Source organism: Gobio gobio (genome assembly GCF_949357685.1).
Source record: "Gobio gobio genome assembly, contig: scaffold_108, whole genome shotgun sequence".
Lineage (NCBI taxonomy): Eukaryota > Metazoa > Chordata > Actinopteri > Cypriniformes > Gobionidae > Gobio > Gobio gobio.
The window spans coordinates 57,501-73,656 of record NW_027645595.1 but is presented as its reverse complement, the minus strand read 5'-3'; the positions used below and the strand labels follow the sequence as shown (position 1 = coordinate 73,656).

Genomic DNA, 16,156 nt, shown 5'->3' with positions numbered 1-16,156 from the left:
CCCACCCTGGAATACTCAGACAACACTCCGGGCCGCCTCCGGGCCTCCCGAGTCGGGTCTGTCTATTCCACCTCGCTGCCCCACCCCGGGTACGTCTGTGGTGCCGTTGGTCCCGCTTGTGCGGTCTTCTGGGCTTCGGCCCCCAGGCCGTCTCGCTGGCTCATCCGTACCATCAGACTCGGCTACGCGATTCAGTTCGCTCACCGGCCTCACAAGTACAAGGGCATCCTCTTCACCTCCGTGCGAAGCAGCGATGCTCAGGTCTTGCGGTCAGAGATCGATGTCCTACTGGCGAAGGACGCGGCCGAGCCGGTTCCTCCAGCCGATATGAAGGCGGGGTTCTACAGCCCCTACTTCATTGTACCCAAGAAAGGGGGTGGGTTACGGCCAATCTTGGACCTGCGTATCCTGAATCGGGCCCTGCACAAGCTCCCGTTCCGGATGCTAACGCAGAAACGCATCTTCGAATGCATCCGTCCCCAAGATTGGTTCGCAGCGATCGACCTGAAGGATGCATACTTTCATGTCTATCCTTCCTCGACACAGACCGTTCCTACGTTTTGCGTTCGAGGGGAAGGCATATCAGTACAAAGTCCTGCCCTTCGGGCTGTCCCTGTCGCCTCGTGTCTTCACGAAAGTCGCAGAGGCAGCCATTGTTCCGCTCAGAGAACGCGGCGTTCGCATCCTCAACTATCTCGACGACTGGCTTATACTCGCCCAGTCTCGGGAGCAGTTGTGCGAACACAGGGACATGGTGCTCAGTCACCTCAGCCTGTTGGGCCTTCGGGTCAACCGAGAGAAGAGCAAACTCTGTCCCACGCAGAGGATCTCTTATCTCGGTATGGAGCTGGATTCGGTCAGCCAGACTGCGCGCCTCACGGAAGAGCGGGTCCGGTCGGTGTTGAACTGCTTGAATTCGTTCAAGAGCAGGACAGCGGTCCCACTGAAATTTTTTCAGAGGCTCCTGGGGCATATGGCATCTGCAGCCGCGGTAACGCCGCTCGGATTGCTTCATATGAGACCGCTTCAACACTGGCTCCATGGCCGAGTCCCGAGGTGGGCGTGGCAGAGCGGCCAGTACCGGGTCCCAGTGACTCCTTACTGCCGCCAAACTTTCAGCCCATGGTCCGACGCTTCATTTCTCCGGGCCGGGGTGCCCTTAGAACAAGTGTCCAGGCATGCTGTGCTCTTCACGGATGCCTCCTCCACGGGCTGGGGGGCCACGTACAACGGGCATGCAGTTTCAGGTCTGTGGACGGGACCTCAATTGCATTGGCATATCAATTGCCTCGAGTTGTTAGCGGTACACTTGTCACTGCGCCGCCTCAAGGGGCCGCTACGTGGCAAGCATGTACTGGTCCGTACGGACAGCACTGCGGCCGTTGCGTACATCAACCGTCAGGGTGGTCTACGCTCCCGTTGCATGTTCCAACTCGCCCGCCACCTCCTCCTTTGGAGTCAGAAGCATCTGAGGTCGCTTCGTGCCATTCACATCCCAGGTGCTCTGAACCAGACAGCCGACGAGCTCTCTCGCCAGTCGACACCTCCGGGGGAGTGGCGACTCCATCCCCAGGCGGTCCAGCTGATATGGGACCTCTTCGGAGCCGCACAGGTAGACCTGTTTGCCTCTCCGGACTCGACCCATTGCCAGTGGTACTATTCCCTGACCGGGGGCACCCTCGGCACGGATGCACTGGCGCACAGCTGGCCCCGGGACCTGCGCAAATATGCGTTTCCCCCAGTGAGCCTTCTTGCACAGACCCTGTGCAAGGTCAGGGAGGACGAGGAGCAGGTCTTGTTAGTTGCGCCCTACTGGCCCAACCGGACCTGGTTCCCAGAACTAACTCTCCTCGCGACAGCCCCTCCTTGGCCGATCCCCCTGAGGAGGGAGCTTCTTTCTCAGGGACGGGGCACTCTATGGCACCCGCGTCCAGACCTCTGGAAACTCCATGTCTGGTCCCTGGATGGGACGCGGAGGTTCTAGGTGGTCTACCACAGGCAGTGGTGGACACCATCTCTTCTGCTAGAGCCCCCTCTACGAGGCGCCTCTACGCTTTGAAGTGGAACCTGTTCGTTGAATGGTGCTCTTCCCACCGGGAAGACCCCCGAAGGTGTTCGGTTAGTGTCGTGCTTTCTTTCCTGCAAGATGGGCTGGAGCGAAGGCTGTCTCCCTCCACCCTCAAAGTGTACGTCGCAGCAATAGCGGCGTATCACGACGCAGTCGAAGGTAAGTCCGTAGGAAAGCACGACTTAATCGTCAGGTTCCTCAGAGGTGCGAGGAGCCTAAATCCTCCTTGTCCAAACTCGTTACCCTCTTGGGACTTAGCTCTAGTTCTCAGAGCACTTCAGAGCCCTCCCTTTGAGCCTTTGCAGTCTGTGGAGCTTAAAATCCTGTCAATGAAGACAGTGCTTCTGACGGCATTGGCCTCCATCAAGAGGGTAGGGGACCTGCATGCACTTTCGGTCAACGAATCGTGCCTAGAATTCGGGCCGGCCAACTCTCACGTTGTCCTGAGACCCCGGCCTGGATACGTGCCCAAGGTTCCTACCACTCCCTTCCGGGACCAGGTAGTGAACCTGCAAGCGCTGCCCTCGGAGGAGGCAGACCCAGCCCAGGCTTTGTTATGTCCCGTCCGCGCTCTCCGCGCTTACGTCGACCGGACTCAAAGCTTTTGGACCTCAGAGCAACTCTTTGTCTGTTACTGAGGCCAGCAGAAGGGAAAGGCTGTCTCCAAGCTGAGGTTGGCCCACTGGATAGTGGATGCTATCGTCTTGGCTTACCAGTCCCAAGGCGTGCCTTGCCCGTTCGGGTTGCGAGCACACTCAACAAGGAGTGTTGCTTCTTCCTGGGCGCTGGCTCAAGGCGCCTCGCTGACAGATATTTGTAGAGCTGCGGGCTGGGCGACACCTAACACGTTCGCTAGATTCTATAGCCTCCGTGTAGAGCCGGTATCTTCCCGCATCCTCGCCCCCAGTGGCCAGTAGCGTTAAGTGCCCGTTCTAAGTGTCGGCTTGCAACGCCACTCCCGCCCTCTGGGCCGGATACGTGCGTCTATTTTTCTCCAGTTGTGTTCCCCGGAAACGGCTAAACCTGTCGAGCTCCTCCGTCACCCCTGCGGTGCCAGGCGTTGCGGCCGTCTGACGCCAGGCCTGCACCCGTATGCTTGTGAAACGTGTGTGTAGGCTGGGTTCCATATGTAGCGGTCCCCTCACGGCTACCCCATATGTGTATTCTTCCACGGTACCAGCTACCCTACTCGGCTAGCCCCGTGTCTTTCCCTTGACAGAGCCCGCTCTGTCGTCTCTGGGCGTGTTCTTTCCCCCCTGGGACCAGGCTGGAACCACCCCAGAGACTGCCATATGTTGCACTACCCTGCCAGGTTAGTCCTTATGTGTATTCTGCCACCTAGCCTTCTACTGAAGGACGTGGCTCCGCAGCGTACCATCTCCCGAGACGGGCACGCTTTCCCAGCGTTATCCAATAGTCACACTGAGTGGGTCTTGCAGAAACAGCAGTGACTGACCTCCCTGCTTGGAGCCCTGACTTCCGTACCATCTAAGACGGTCCAGTGCGCTCAAGCAGGACGCTGGAAGGGCCAGCGCCCTGGCGTTTTGGTAGGGATCCCAATTCGTCGGTCAGTTCCGACGTACGTCGAACGTGACCGACTGAAAGGGAACGTCTCGGTTACGTATGTAACCCTCGTTCCCTGAAGGAGGGAACGGAGACGTACGTCCCGTCGCCAGGTGCTGTGCTTCCGCTAGGGGGCCGAGTCTCTGAGATCAGATCCCAATTCGTCGGTCAGTTCCGACGTACGTCTCCGTTCCCTCCTTCAGGGAACGAGGGTTACATACGTAACCGAGACGTTTTCTGCTTGAATAAAATCTTTAGTTAATTTAGATTTAAGTTATTTAATAAAGTATTTAAAAATATTCAAGGGAAATTAAGTGAAAAAATGAATCACTTGAAATTAGAGCCAGTTATTTATAGGGCCCTATTATGCCCCTTTTTAGACAGGATGCATTAACTTAAATGGCATACTGGCTTTAAATTTTAAAATAAATAAATACTATGAAAAATGACAAAATAATTCATCAGAATACTTACCAAAAGTTGCCCCTGCTCAGCCTCTTTGTCTCTGCAAGATTCGGTGATTCAGATTTCACTTTGCACAACTTCTAGAAGACTTACAACTGTCAGACAGGTTGCTCACACACATCTATGTCTTCAAGCTCAGTCTGAGGCTGCGCAGTATGCTCAGCCGTCAGGAAGTGAGTGCTTCTAATTGACTTAACTTTTCTGCATTGAAGTCTATGGGGTCGCTGTGTCCATTTCTTTTACTGTCTAGGGTGAACACAAGTGAACACAAATGAAAACTGAAACAAGATACATCTGTTTGGTTTGATGATCATCTCTATCGCAGACACGCTCATGTGACATTGCAGTTCTTCATCATGATCTGCATGCATTTTAAAGCCTTATCACTCTCAACTTGAGCATACACACCCGACGCGTGTGCACAGAGAGCTGGATGTCGGCGCATCCGTGAGCAGGCTAAACTAGTTCTCTTTCATGTGTTATTGCGATTAAACTGTCTAATGCACACAAGGTTATGTTAGAAACACACAAAGTTCACATGAAAAAAGTTGGTTATGAACAGAAATCCTGTGTGTATATTAGATCTGTGTAACTTTACTAAAGTGAAAGCAGTTTAAAATACAGTACCTACAGCTTTATGCGCTGTTAATATGAATCAAACAGAAGAAAAACAGAAAATCACTCAGGCTCTTGACTGAATTAAATTTAGTTAAGCTTTATTACGAACACATTTCTTACTTAAATGCTGCTGTTAATGCTCTGGCGAGGAGATAAACATGGCGGACTGTGTACTGCTCTCTGAGGGCGGGGTCTTTGCTAATACGGCAGTGTCCATCAACACTCGTGGGCGGGACCTGTGAAATATGACACCATATTCCCAGGAATCTGCAAACGGCTTGTTCTGAGACACTGCTTATGATTTATGGGGATTCAAAAAAAAGGAGTGGGTGGATTTTTACCATTATAGGGTGGTTGTGTACACACACACTGCCAATGCACATTTATGTTCAAACACCATGTAAAAGTGATTAATAGGCATAATAGGTGCCCTTTAAGTTTTTTAAACAGTTGAAAATAAATAATACCTAATGAAAGGCTGCGATGGGTATAAATGTTTAAATAACAATTTCTATAATACAAAGAAGTATAAATCTGTCTGATAACTTAACAACATTTAGAGAAGTAAATTAATACTTTTACTATGGTAAAAGCTTAAAGTTTACTCTGCACACTTTTGTTACATTTGTGACTGTGCAGGTCAGTGTGTTAGTAACGTCTGATTGCCAAACTAATGTCATGTGTAGGTATGTCATGTAGATATACGATATGCCGAGATTTTTCAACTCATTTTGGCCGATGCCGATACATTTTTTCCCCCCTTTGTTTGGAAACAACATAATTTTGAGCAAAACCTTTTTTTTCATTCTGGTTTCAGATTTCTGAGGTCTCCTTACTAAAAGGATACTTGTTAAAGATAAATTAATGTTAACCCCTTTCCTGTCACCCCCCATTTTGGCAAGTGGGGCATTTTGACACCCAAAATAAAAAGGCTGCTGGTCGCAAGTCATTCTGAATAGACACATAACCCACATATATTTAGAAAGCCAACACTTGAGAGTTTAGAGCCGAAGACTCAGAATTACTCAGACTGTTATTAATATAGAGATATATAGGCTCAATTAGGAATATATTTTAAGTGCATAAAAATATTATGTGAATGTAGTCTAACAACTTATAACCACAACTAAATTGAAGCCACAAGTATGGTTATGCTTCATTTAAAATCTGATGATGATATCTCTGCAAATTATATTGTAAGACCTTGTCAGGGGATTTTTTAGAGAAGGCTAAGATAATGTTAATCGAATATGTCATTAATAAACACTCATTTGCAGTCTTTTGTATAATGTCTGGCGAGGAGAACAGCTCAATTCATGCTCTAATGTTCTCACCTAAGGATCGTTTTACACCTCAGACTTAATCTTCATTATTCTTTTAGCGTTATTCTTTTGTTTGTATTCAGCCATTATAGCCTTTATTCTGGCATGATGGCTTTCCCATTAACATCACTTTACAGTAATCAACAAGTTATCTATAGTATTAAAAAAAAAAAAAAAAAAAAAAAAAGCATATCCTTGGAACCTTATGTGAATTATTGTCACAAAATAGATTGTGAAATAGATATAGCTCCTGGCACAACAGGTGCATTAGAGCTACAGTTAGCATCACGCTATAACACAATTTAAAATATTAAAATTACACTTTCACTCAAAACTCACTTTTAACAAACATTGAGTGTTTGAATTATCTTCCTGTCACAATCTAATGGGGATTTAATTCATATGATGATGTTAAAACGTGTTATATTTAGCATTTTATATGGAGCTCATTGCTACACTTGCTTAGCATTTATAATGTAAACATCCATTGATATAAAAATAGCCGAAATCACCTGAAAATCCAACACAAACCTTATGCCACAGTTACCGTGTGTTTATTAGCTTAATTCATTTGTAGAAATGTAGAATTGGTTAATTATATTATTATTACTATTAAATATATTGTTCATTGCAGATTTTGCACACCTGACATAAATTACTAAATTATTGTCACTGCAACCCAGTTTTATCATAAACAGTGGTCAAATATCAAAGCTGGAGTCTTTAAACTTTGTAATGATACTCAGTTTGTCCAGATGAAGTAAGTGTGTGATGTTTTAACATGCAGTGAATATTGATCAACAGTAAACTGGGGTCATCGGCGATAGCTAACTGCAAAGGGGTTAATAAAGTTATTTTTATAATAATAGTATATTAAAAGCTCTGAAAATAACATTAAAGTCAGTAATTTTTCACCCCAGACAGATGCAATTTATTCAGAAAAAGAAGTAACTTCAAGTTATTTGTGTATTATACTTTTAATTTTATTACTATAACAACAGCGCCCCCACTAAATATATATAACATTCTATCGGGCGGTCCTGGAGCTGTGGAGGTTGCTGTGGAGAGTGGGGAGCCACTGTTGACGATCACGTCCACTGTACGCGCATTCACAAATTCAAGGCAGCACTTAAAAACTGTCAATATAAATCACCATACATGCAATGCATTTGCTTGTTGACATACAAGTTCACTTCAAGAATGCCCACACTACTGACATGATCTTATCGCTATAGTACTCCTTGCACACGTGAGTTATTCATATCAACATCTGCAAAGCATATCGGCATATTTTTTTTCATATCGGATGTCATACAAATAATATTGTGCATCCCTAGTGTACTGTGTACTAATGTGTACTGTTGATGTGTGTCTATGTAGATTATCTGGCTGTATGGTGACAGGGGAAGGCTGTGGTTATGTGTCTTCAGCTCTGAGTTCAAACCCCTCACACCTGAGAGAGCTGGATCTGAGCTACAATCATCCAGGAGATTCAGGACTCAGACTGCTCACTGATAAACTCAATCATCAAAACTACACACTGGATAAACTCAAGTATGTTGAGCAGGAGGAGTTTTGATTAAACTCCAAAAACAGCATTACAATCTTATTATAAAATGTAATAGTGTTATCACATTTTATTTATTATTTTGTTTATTATTTTATTAAAAACTGTTGTAACACCTTTATTTGTCTGCAGATAATTTAATAAAAAAATAAAAAATAATTATGAATTATTTATTTTGTATAGTTATGTTTAATGGGTGACACTATGTGCAGTGAATCTCCAGGGCCCGTATTCATAAAGAATCTTAATGCAAAGAGTAGCTCCTAGTGACAAAATTCTAAGAAAATTCTTAGAAATGTGGGCGTTTACTCTTAAAATCAACTAAAAAATCCTAGTAAAGAAAAAAGTAATTCAGAAAGGATCTTAACCCTTAAAAGAGGTCTTAAGATCAAATTTGTTAGGAGCACGGACGAGGACTTTTAAGAGTCTTAAGAGTTTCTTTAGCAGCGGAGAAAATGGCAGAAAGATGAAGAGGGAGAAGAAATGTGTTGCAGACAATGAATGACAGTGACTTATTAAGACGCTATAGATTAGATCGTGCAGGGATCATGTTTGTTGCATTAAATCCAACTTTCAAACCACCAATTAAATAGACATGCCAGCAATCAGTGTAATTGTAAAGAGTGGAACAATGTTTATAATTCTAAGCCAATCAAATACCATAGGAAATTAACAGCATGGTAAATAATAAAAGGATTTATATTCAATTCAAATTTTTTTGTATAGTGCTTTTCACGATACATATCGTTTGTATACAATATATATAATGTGTGTGTGTGAGTGAGAGAACGGTAAAATAGGACAATTTGCACTTGTAATTTCAAAGTGAAGGCTTAGAATAGACTCTATACTTAAAAGCGCTCCTTTTTGGACAACCAACCAATCACAGTCTTCAAAAGACTGTGTCATACGTAGCAACGGGGTCAGCCCCGCTAAGATAAAAGTTTTTGTATTTTCCTTGCTCAGAGTTGCTCTCAGATCGGTCCCGAATAGCTCTTAAGCTAAGACTCCTACGTAAAAGGTTTTAAGCTAAATTAGGAGGTTTCTGAGAGGACTCTTAGAATCTTTATGAATACGGGCCCTGGTGCTCTCATGAGAACCAGACTGAGAAACGCAGGGCCGGCCCGTGGCATAGGCGGAATAGGCAAACGCTAGGGGCGCCACTCATCCATAGGGGCGCCAAAACTTATTACTGATACTATTTTATTAATATTAATTTGAAATATTACCAAATAAAGCGCAAAAAAACTTAACTAAGTCCCCCGCATCTTCCCGGTCCGCCTCATCAATCTCCCCCCGCCGAGCTACTTGAAGTGCGTCAGCAATATAACGCGCGATCAGTTTAATGTTGGGAATGTGTTGTGTTGTGTCGCGTCGCCTCTCGCCGCATCTAATGTAGACAGGATTGCTTTCATTTTTTAGGGTGCTTGGCCGCTCGCTCCAGGTGTAGACCCGGTGAAAGTTGCCTGATAATTTATGACGGATTGCCGAATTGTAGTGTCTTAAAAAAACAGAAGCCTTCTGATGCTGGCAAGATAAGGGAAACACTGCAAAAATGCTCTTCTTATTTAGTATTTTTGTCTTGTTTCTAGTCTAAATATCTAAAAATTCTTAAACCAAGATGCATTTACTAGATAAGTAAAATAATATGTTTTCTTAAGTGAGTTTATGCTTAAAACAAGCTAAATTATCTGCCAATGGGGTGAGAAAAATAATCTTGTTTCTGATTGAAATCTTGTTTCTTGTTTCTGTCCCAAACTGAAATAATAGGCCTATAATTTTTCTCACCCCATTTGGCAGATAATTGTGCTAGTTTTAAGCTAAAACTCACTTCATTTTTATTTTTTCCCCCAGAAAACAAGGAAAAATTATCTAATGTAATTTTACTAGTAAATACATCTTGATTTAAGAATTTTTTGATGTTTGGACTGGACACAAGAAAAATTATTAAATAAGAAGAGCATTTTTTGCAGTGTAAAGACAGGTAAAGTGATGTAATGAATGAACAGTTTATTTAATTGCATAGTAAAATACTAATGTACGCTAATTAATTCCAGTTTTAACTTAAACCATATGCAGGCAGCAGTTCTGGGTTCTCCAGTGGCCACAGACAGTGTATTTTGTAAAAATAAATAAATAAATCATATCTGTTTTTTTTAAACGCATGTTATCACTTTTTTAATAGCCTAATGTTTTTACTCTACAGTTGTGCAGTTTTAAGGGGACATATGGACATTTTAAAATGTATTTGCCGAAATTAGTAATGATATTTATATACAGGTTTATTTAAAATAGCTACATTTTATGTAAATTTCACATTAAATATCTAAATTTCTCCAAAGTTTAATTCATGGTGAAAACATGAATGTGCATATTAGTGGAAGATTGCTGCCATCTACTGGAAAACAAACACTTTTGCTAGTTCTCAATAGTTTGTGCATGAATGCTAGATGCAATTACTTGTTAATTGTGTTTAGGCTGTAATGTGGCATAGGTGCTATTTTTGTATAGTTTAACTATCATCAGCCTTTAAAAAATAAAATAAAAATAATAATATCATGAACATAATGACGGGGTAGAATGGACTGGACATCATATAAAACAACAACAATAAAAAGTAAAAAACATCAATGCATTAAAAAAATGAAACAGTACCAGTGTTTCCACAATTTAGACTGAAAACATGTAGTGCTAAACCTTGATACAAGGGGCACCAAGTAAAATCTTGCCTAGGGCAGCAAATTGGTCAGGGCCGGCCCTGGAGAAACGTGGTTATAACACAACGATCAGTCCAGTCATTTCTGTAGCAGTGTTAATTTTGACAGCATATTTTGATTTAGTTTTAGTCATAGACTTTTGACTAAAATGCCATTTAGTTTTAGTCATATTTTAGTCACCTGAATTGTTTTTAGTTTTAGTCTATTTTTAGTTGACTAAATATCATACTATTTTAGTCAACTAAATCTACAGTAGATTTAGTCTCCTAAAATCTAATGAGTTTAGTTTAATTGTAATACATTAAGCATTTGAGTATTACATAACTGACTGTCACTTGAACTGACATTTTGACATCATTTTGTTTTTGACATTAAAAATACACGAAAGAGCTCAATTCACTTTTTTGTTCGTTTTTAAAAACATCTATATAGTTTTTATAACTTTGTATTTCTGTTTTAGTTAGTATATCATGTTAAGCTAAAGCTTCAAATAAGTTTGTTTATTTATTTTTTAAATTTCAGTTAACATTTATTTAATTTCAAGTAATGAAGAATTTTTTTAATGGTTTTAGTTAACTATTATAACCAGGGCTTAAAAACGGAAAAAAATATCAATCGGTTCACTCCGAGCAGAATCGATATTATAGCGTTTCCGTTTTTGCGTTCCTCAATAAAAATTACTGTTCCGAAAACGGTTTGATTTAGCCTGGTTAAAACCAGACCATTCTCAGTAGCAACTGAGTTATGGTCTGGCAAAGCTTCATAGACAAATTTCCAAAGGGGCGTCACCAACGGGCGTCGCTCAAATGCCTCTGGGCGCAATTGGATAGACCTAAAACCAATCAGAGCGATGAGGGAGATGACGTAGGCAGAGCGACTGAGAAACAGCTGTCTATGGCCTGTGCTTGTGTTCTCAAATAGGATGTATAAAATGTAAACGAAAAGAGGCAGGGTGTTTTATACTTCGTTTTATTATAAATATATAAGATAATGAATGTAGGCCTAACTACGCGTTGCCTGAACCACATTTGTGTGGCTAATATGTTTAAGTTTTTTTATTTTTTTTATGAAATGAGGCAGTGGTGTTTTATGACATATTTTGTAAGCGAACTTCTGCCTTGCGTCCGTGACTTACCAAGTTTGACTCCGGAGAATGAACTCCCGAGGACGGTAATAGTTAATATTAAACATATTATAGCCACACAAATGTAGTGCAGGCAATGCATATTATCTTCAATGCATGTATATAACAAAACGAAATATTTAAAAAACCCGGCCTCTTTTCGTTTACATTAAAAAATAAAAACATGTAATATGTGTGCATAATAAAGGCTATGATTATCACTGTAATTAAATGAGATATGACATAAAACAAAACCCAGTCTCTTTTTGTTAAATGTTAGTTTAATGCGTGATTAATATCCATTTTAAAAGTATAAGTCAAAGGTATAAGAAGCTATACAATACATAAAGCAATTCAGTCAAAGAAAGTCAGCGCTATGAGACTACAACGGTAAAGTTTATTAGCTTACAAATATAAAGTTATGAAACTTCACTTTGCCCTCAGACAAAACGATCTGTCAGGGAACAAATTATAGATTAATGAGAGCAAAGATCAGCCGTTAGATCTACACAAGACGAATCATATCTTCACATCAGAGCCAGCGGCAGACGGCAGAAGGACTGGCTGAGGAAAGGCGCCTCTCGGTGGGGTTGAGCGATTGAGCGTCGCTGGTTCACTGGAGCTCACAACTCCCGAAAACGGCAGATCAAATTTTCAAAAAGGCGCTCTCTTTACAAATAAACCACATATTTGAGCTTTAAACAACTACATTCTCGCCTGAAAAGGACTTAAAACTATATTTTGTGAAACATTAACACTACCAGAGGGCTCTCGCTAAGACAAGCAAGCTGGTATATCAGACTTTTGCCGAATCCAGTCGATAAGACAGCAATAACATCTGTTTTAGATATGAAGGCTTCGAGTGTTGTTCTTTGCTCGGGTTTTAACGGAATGGAAAAGTTTAAATCGCTTAAAACAGCCGCGATAGCTGATAGTGATGTTCCACTGCAGCATCCATCTTTGTAGTGTACAGAATCTGCTTCACCGTCGCTGCGCTGTCGTCATCGTGTAAAGCCCGCCTCAACGTTTCTGATTGGTGCCTCGATTTCTAGGGCTTAGAAATGGGTTTGAATGGGCTCTTTGCAAGACTACTTGCAGAGCAAATCTAAATTTGCCGGAAGTTGTCTGGGTTTTCCCAGGCTAGGTTTGATTTGAAAAAATACCGGTTAATAACGTTATTTTAATTTAGCCTATACTTTAAACAAATATGTATAAATAGACTTATTTTCACTCAATAATAATATAACGCATGGTAATTAAACTTGGATATTTATTTCATAACATTTTTAAAACCACAACAGAAATACATGCATTAATTACAAAGCATAAACAGCGCACCTGTTTTGGAGCGTTAGACAATCGAAAGTGGCCTCTTATGCCTAATTCTTTTCAGAAGAGTGATAACATTCTTTGTAACGTTACATAACTTTTTTCAACACGACTTGTTTTAAAAAATTTATGAATAAAGAATAAATAAACTGGATAACCATTAATGCACCGTCAACTGCTAATTTCAAAGCAAACACTGCGCAACACGTCCTTGCATCACATAATCAAATTCAGTCAGCTAATAAAGCTTGATCATTTAATGCAATATAACATACCATTTAATACGAAGCATCAACCGTCTATAGAAAACATTGACCTGTCCTGTATTGGCTATCTGACAGACTATAGGAAAAATGTTTGATAGATGCTATAGCCTACTTGGATAGGCTTAAACGGAATCCATAAACTAGCCTAAATCAGTCTATTTGAGCTTAAAATCCGTACTGCTTATTTAAACGTTCGAAAAGAATGTCCTCCAATACCTGCACATTCATTGTAGACCTCAGCGGGGAAAGAAATGTACTTGAGGCATGAAAATGCGCGCTCTATACTGACTTACGTTACCGGTAGATTCATAGATGATGGTGCGCGGGCATTTCACTCACGCTTGATCCGTCAACGTCACATGCTGTACTACTCAATTTCTGATTGGTCACTGCCAAATAAAAATATTAAAGAGAACGATAAAATAACGTTATTAACTGGCCATTTCAAATTAACGTTTCTGTTCAGAACGATTCATATTGATTTTGATTTCGTTTTCGTTTTTGTTCCTCTTAAAATTTCGTTCGTTTCCGGTTTTCGTTTTCGTTCCTTGAACCGGTTCGGAGCCCTGATTATAACCCCTGATACTTAATTTAATATGTGTCAAATACTGGTCTTTCCTCCTGACTATGAATTAAATGGGAAAGAAATTAAATACAGTTTATTGTGTAAGCAAAAACTAATATATAATGCGTGACTTTTAATGATAAACCAGCTGGAAATACACTCTTATTTTGAAATCTCGCCTTACTATTGCAGTTGCAGGAGCTCATTCAAGTTCAGATGAGGAGATAAAATATGCATTGTTACAACCGTCTAAAACACATTACTATATAAACATCGTAAAGTAAACATTGTCATTATTCATCAGCATTAGTTCATAAACAATTTCCTGGCATAAATGTGTGTTATTCATTGATTGTGAGCCGCTCTGGAGCGCTGGATTGGGGATGCGTGAGCCGTGTTTTCCAGCGGTTAGATCAGTTCAGATCAAATGTGCGCATCTGTTACACAGGACATCAGTTCTGACTGGATCTCTTCCCTAATCGACCCTCCCTAACATTTTCGTCTCGTTTTTATTTGTTTTTGACGAAAATGACAGTTGATTTTCGTCATAGATTTTGTCATCCAACACTAGTTTTTATTTAGTTATCGTCTCGTTTTCGTCTGTGAAAAAAGGTTGTTGACGAAAATTATGCCGAAAATTATTCGTCAACGAAATTAACACTGTTCTGTAGATCAGATGGACACACTGAGAGGGAGGGGTGAAGGGTCACTGCCGTTACCACTGTGCCCTGAATAAACAACAACAAAATCATATTTATAAATCTTAATGGAGCAAGGGAATGTATTCATGAAAATACAAATTAAAATGTTTAAATTTAGCCCTTAAGATTTATATAAAATGTTTTATTAAGCTCTATTTTTACTTATTTAAAATTCTTAATACATAATATAAATAATATGTAAGGATTATACACCTTAATGTGTTAAAAATGTACTATTAAATTTTTTTTTTTTTTGCTTTGGTTGTTTTCAAAGGTGTATATTTTATGTGTATAAAAAAGTTGTATATTTTCAAACTAAAGCAAAACAGCAAAACAGATCATTAAAGGTGCACTGTTTTCTTTTTTTGTTGTTAGGTTGTTCTGGGTAGTTGCTAGGGTGTCCTGAGTAATAATAATTTGTTACATTTAGCACTTTTCTAGGCACTCAAAGCGCTTTACATAGAAGGGGGGAATCCCCTCAACCACCACCAATGTGCAGCATCCACCTGGATTATGCGACGGCAGCCATATTGCGCCAGTACGCCCACCACACACCACCTGATTGGTGGAGAGGAGACAGAGTGATGATACCAATCATATATATATATGGTGATGATTAGGAGGCCATGATGGACAGGGGCCAATGGGCAAATTTGGCCCATTTTGGATTTTTAATGACCACAGAGAGTCAGGACCTCGGTTTAATGTCTCATCCGAAGGACGGTGCTTGTTATAGTATAGTGTCGCCATCACTATACTGGGGCGTTAGGACCCACGGGGTGAGCATCCCCTGCTGGCCTCACTAACACCTCTACCAGCAGCAACCTAGTTTTTCCCAGTTGGTCTCCCATCCAGGTACTTACCAGTACAGTTGGTTACTAAGGTATTCTGGGTTGTTGCTAGGGCATTGCTAAGGTGTTCTGGGTGGTTGCTATGGTATTGCTAGACGGTTGCTATGGTATTCTGGGTGGTTGCTAGGCAGGTGGTATAGTTTCTGGGCGGTTGGTAGTTGGTTACTAAGGTATTCTGGGTGGTTTGCTAGGGGGTCCTGGGTGGTTGCTAGGGTGTTGAAAATGTGCTCTGGGTGGTTTCTAGGGCATTGCTAGGCAGTTGCTAGGGTATTCTGGATGGTTGCTAGGCAGTTGGTAGGGTGTTCTGAACAGTTTCTAGTTGATTACTAAGCTATTCTGGGTTGTTGCTAGGATGTTCTGGGTGATAACTAGGCAGTTGCTAAGGTATTCCGAGTGGTTTGTATGGTGTTGCTAGGCGGTTGCTAGGGTATTCGGTGTGGTTGCTAGGGCATTGCTAGGGTATTGTGGGTGGTTGCTTGGCAGTTGCTAGAGTGTTCTGGGCAGTTGCTAGTTGGTTACTAAGATATTCTGGGTAGTTGCTAGGGTGTTACTAAGGTGCTCTGGGTGGTTGTTAGGGCATTGCTAGGGAGTTGCTAGGGTATTCTGGGTGGTTGCTGGGGTGTTCTGGGCAGTTGCTAGGGTGTCCTGGGTGGTTGCTGATGTATTCTGGGTTGTTGCTAGGGTGTTCTGGGTGGTTACTAGGCGGTTGCTAAGGTATTTATGGTAGTTATGGTGTTGCTAGGTGATTAGGAGATGGTTACAGGTGGTTACTATGGAGTTCTTAGCACTTAGCTAATCACTATTAGCATATAACTAGTCACTGCTGGCATGTATAGCATGTTGGAAGTCCTGTATGTGTAGCAGTTTTACTCTGGTTGTGTTCACTTTGGTGGTTCTTAATGAAGACAGATGGAAGATGGAAGAGGTCTCAAGATGTTTTATTCACTGCAGAAATATACAGAGCACAATTAATTTTTGAATACAAGTCTCTCTTCACTCTG

The 16,156-nt window shown here is 41.6% G+C and overlaps 1 protein-coding gene across 1 annotated transcript in view; it reads left to right on the top strand.

The window, feature by feature from the left end:
- Positions 1-16,156, top strand: part of LOC307122484 (NACHT, LRR and PYD domains-containing protein 3-like) — a gene marked incomplete at both ends in the record, with an annotated part of 71,837 nt that overhangs the window by 46,241 nt on the left and 9,440 nt on the right. The window contains one exon of the mRNA XM_079846463.1: positions 7,417-7,590. Coding sequence (XP_079702589.1) covers positions 7,417-7,590 — 174 coding nt within the window. The remainder of the gene's footprint in view (positions 1-7,416; positions 7,591-16,156) is intronic.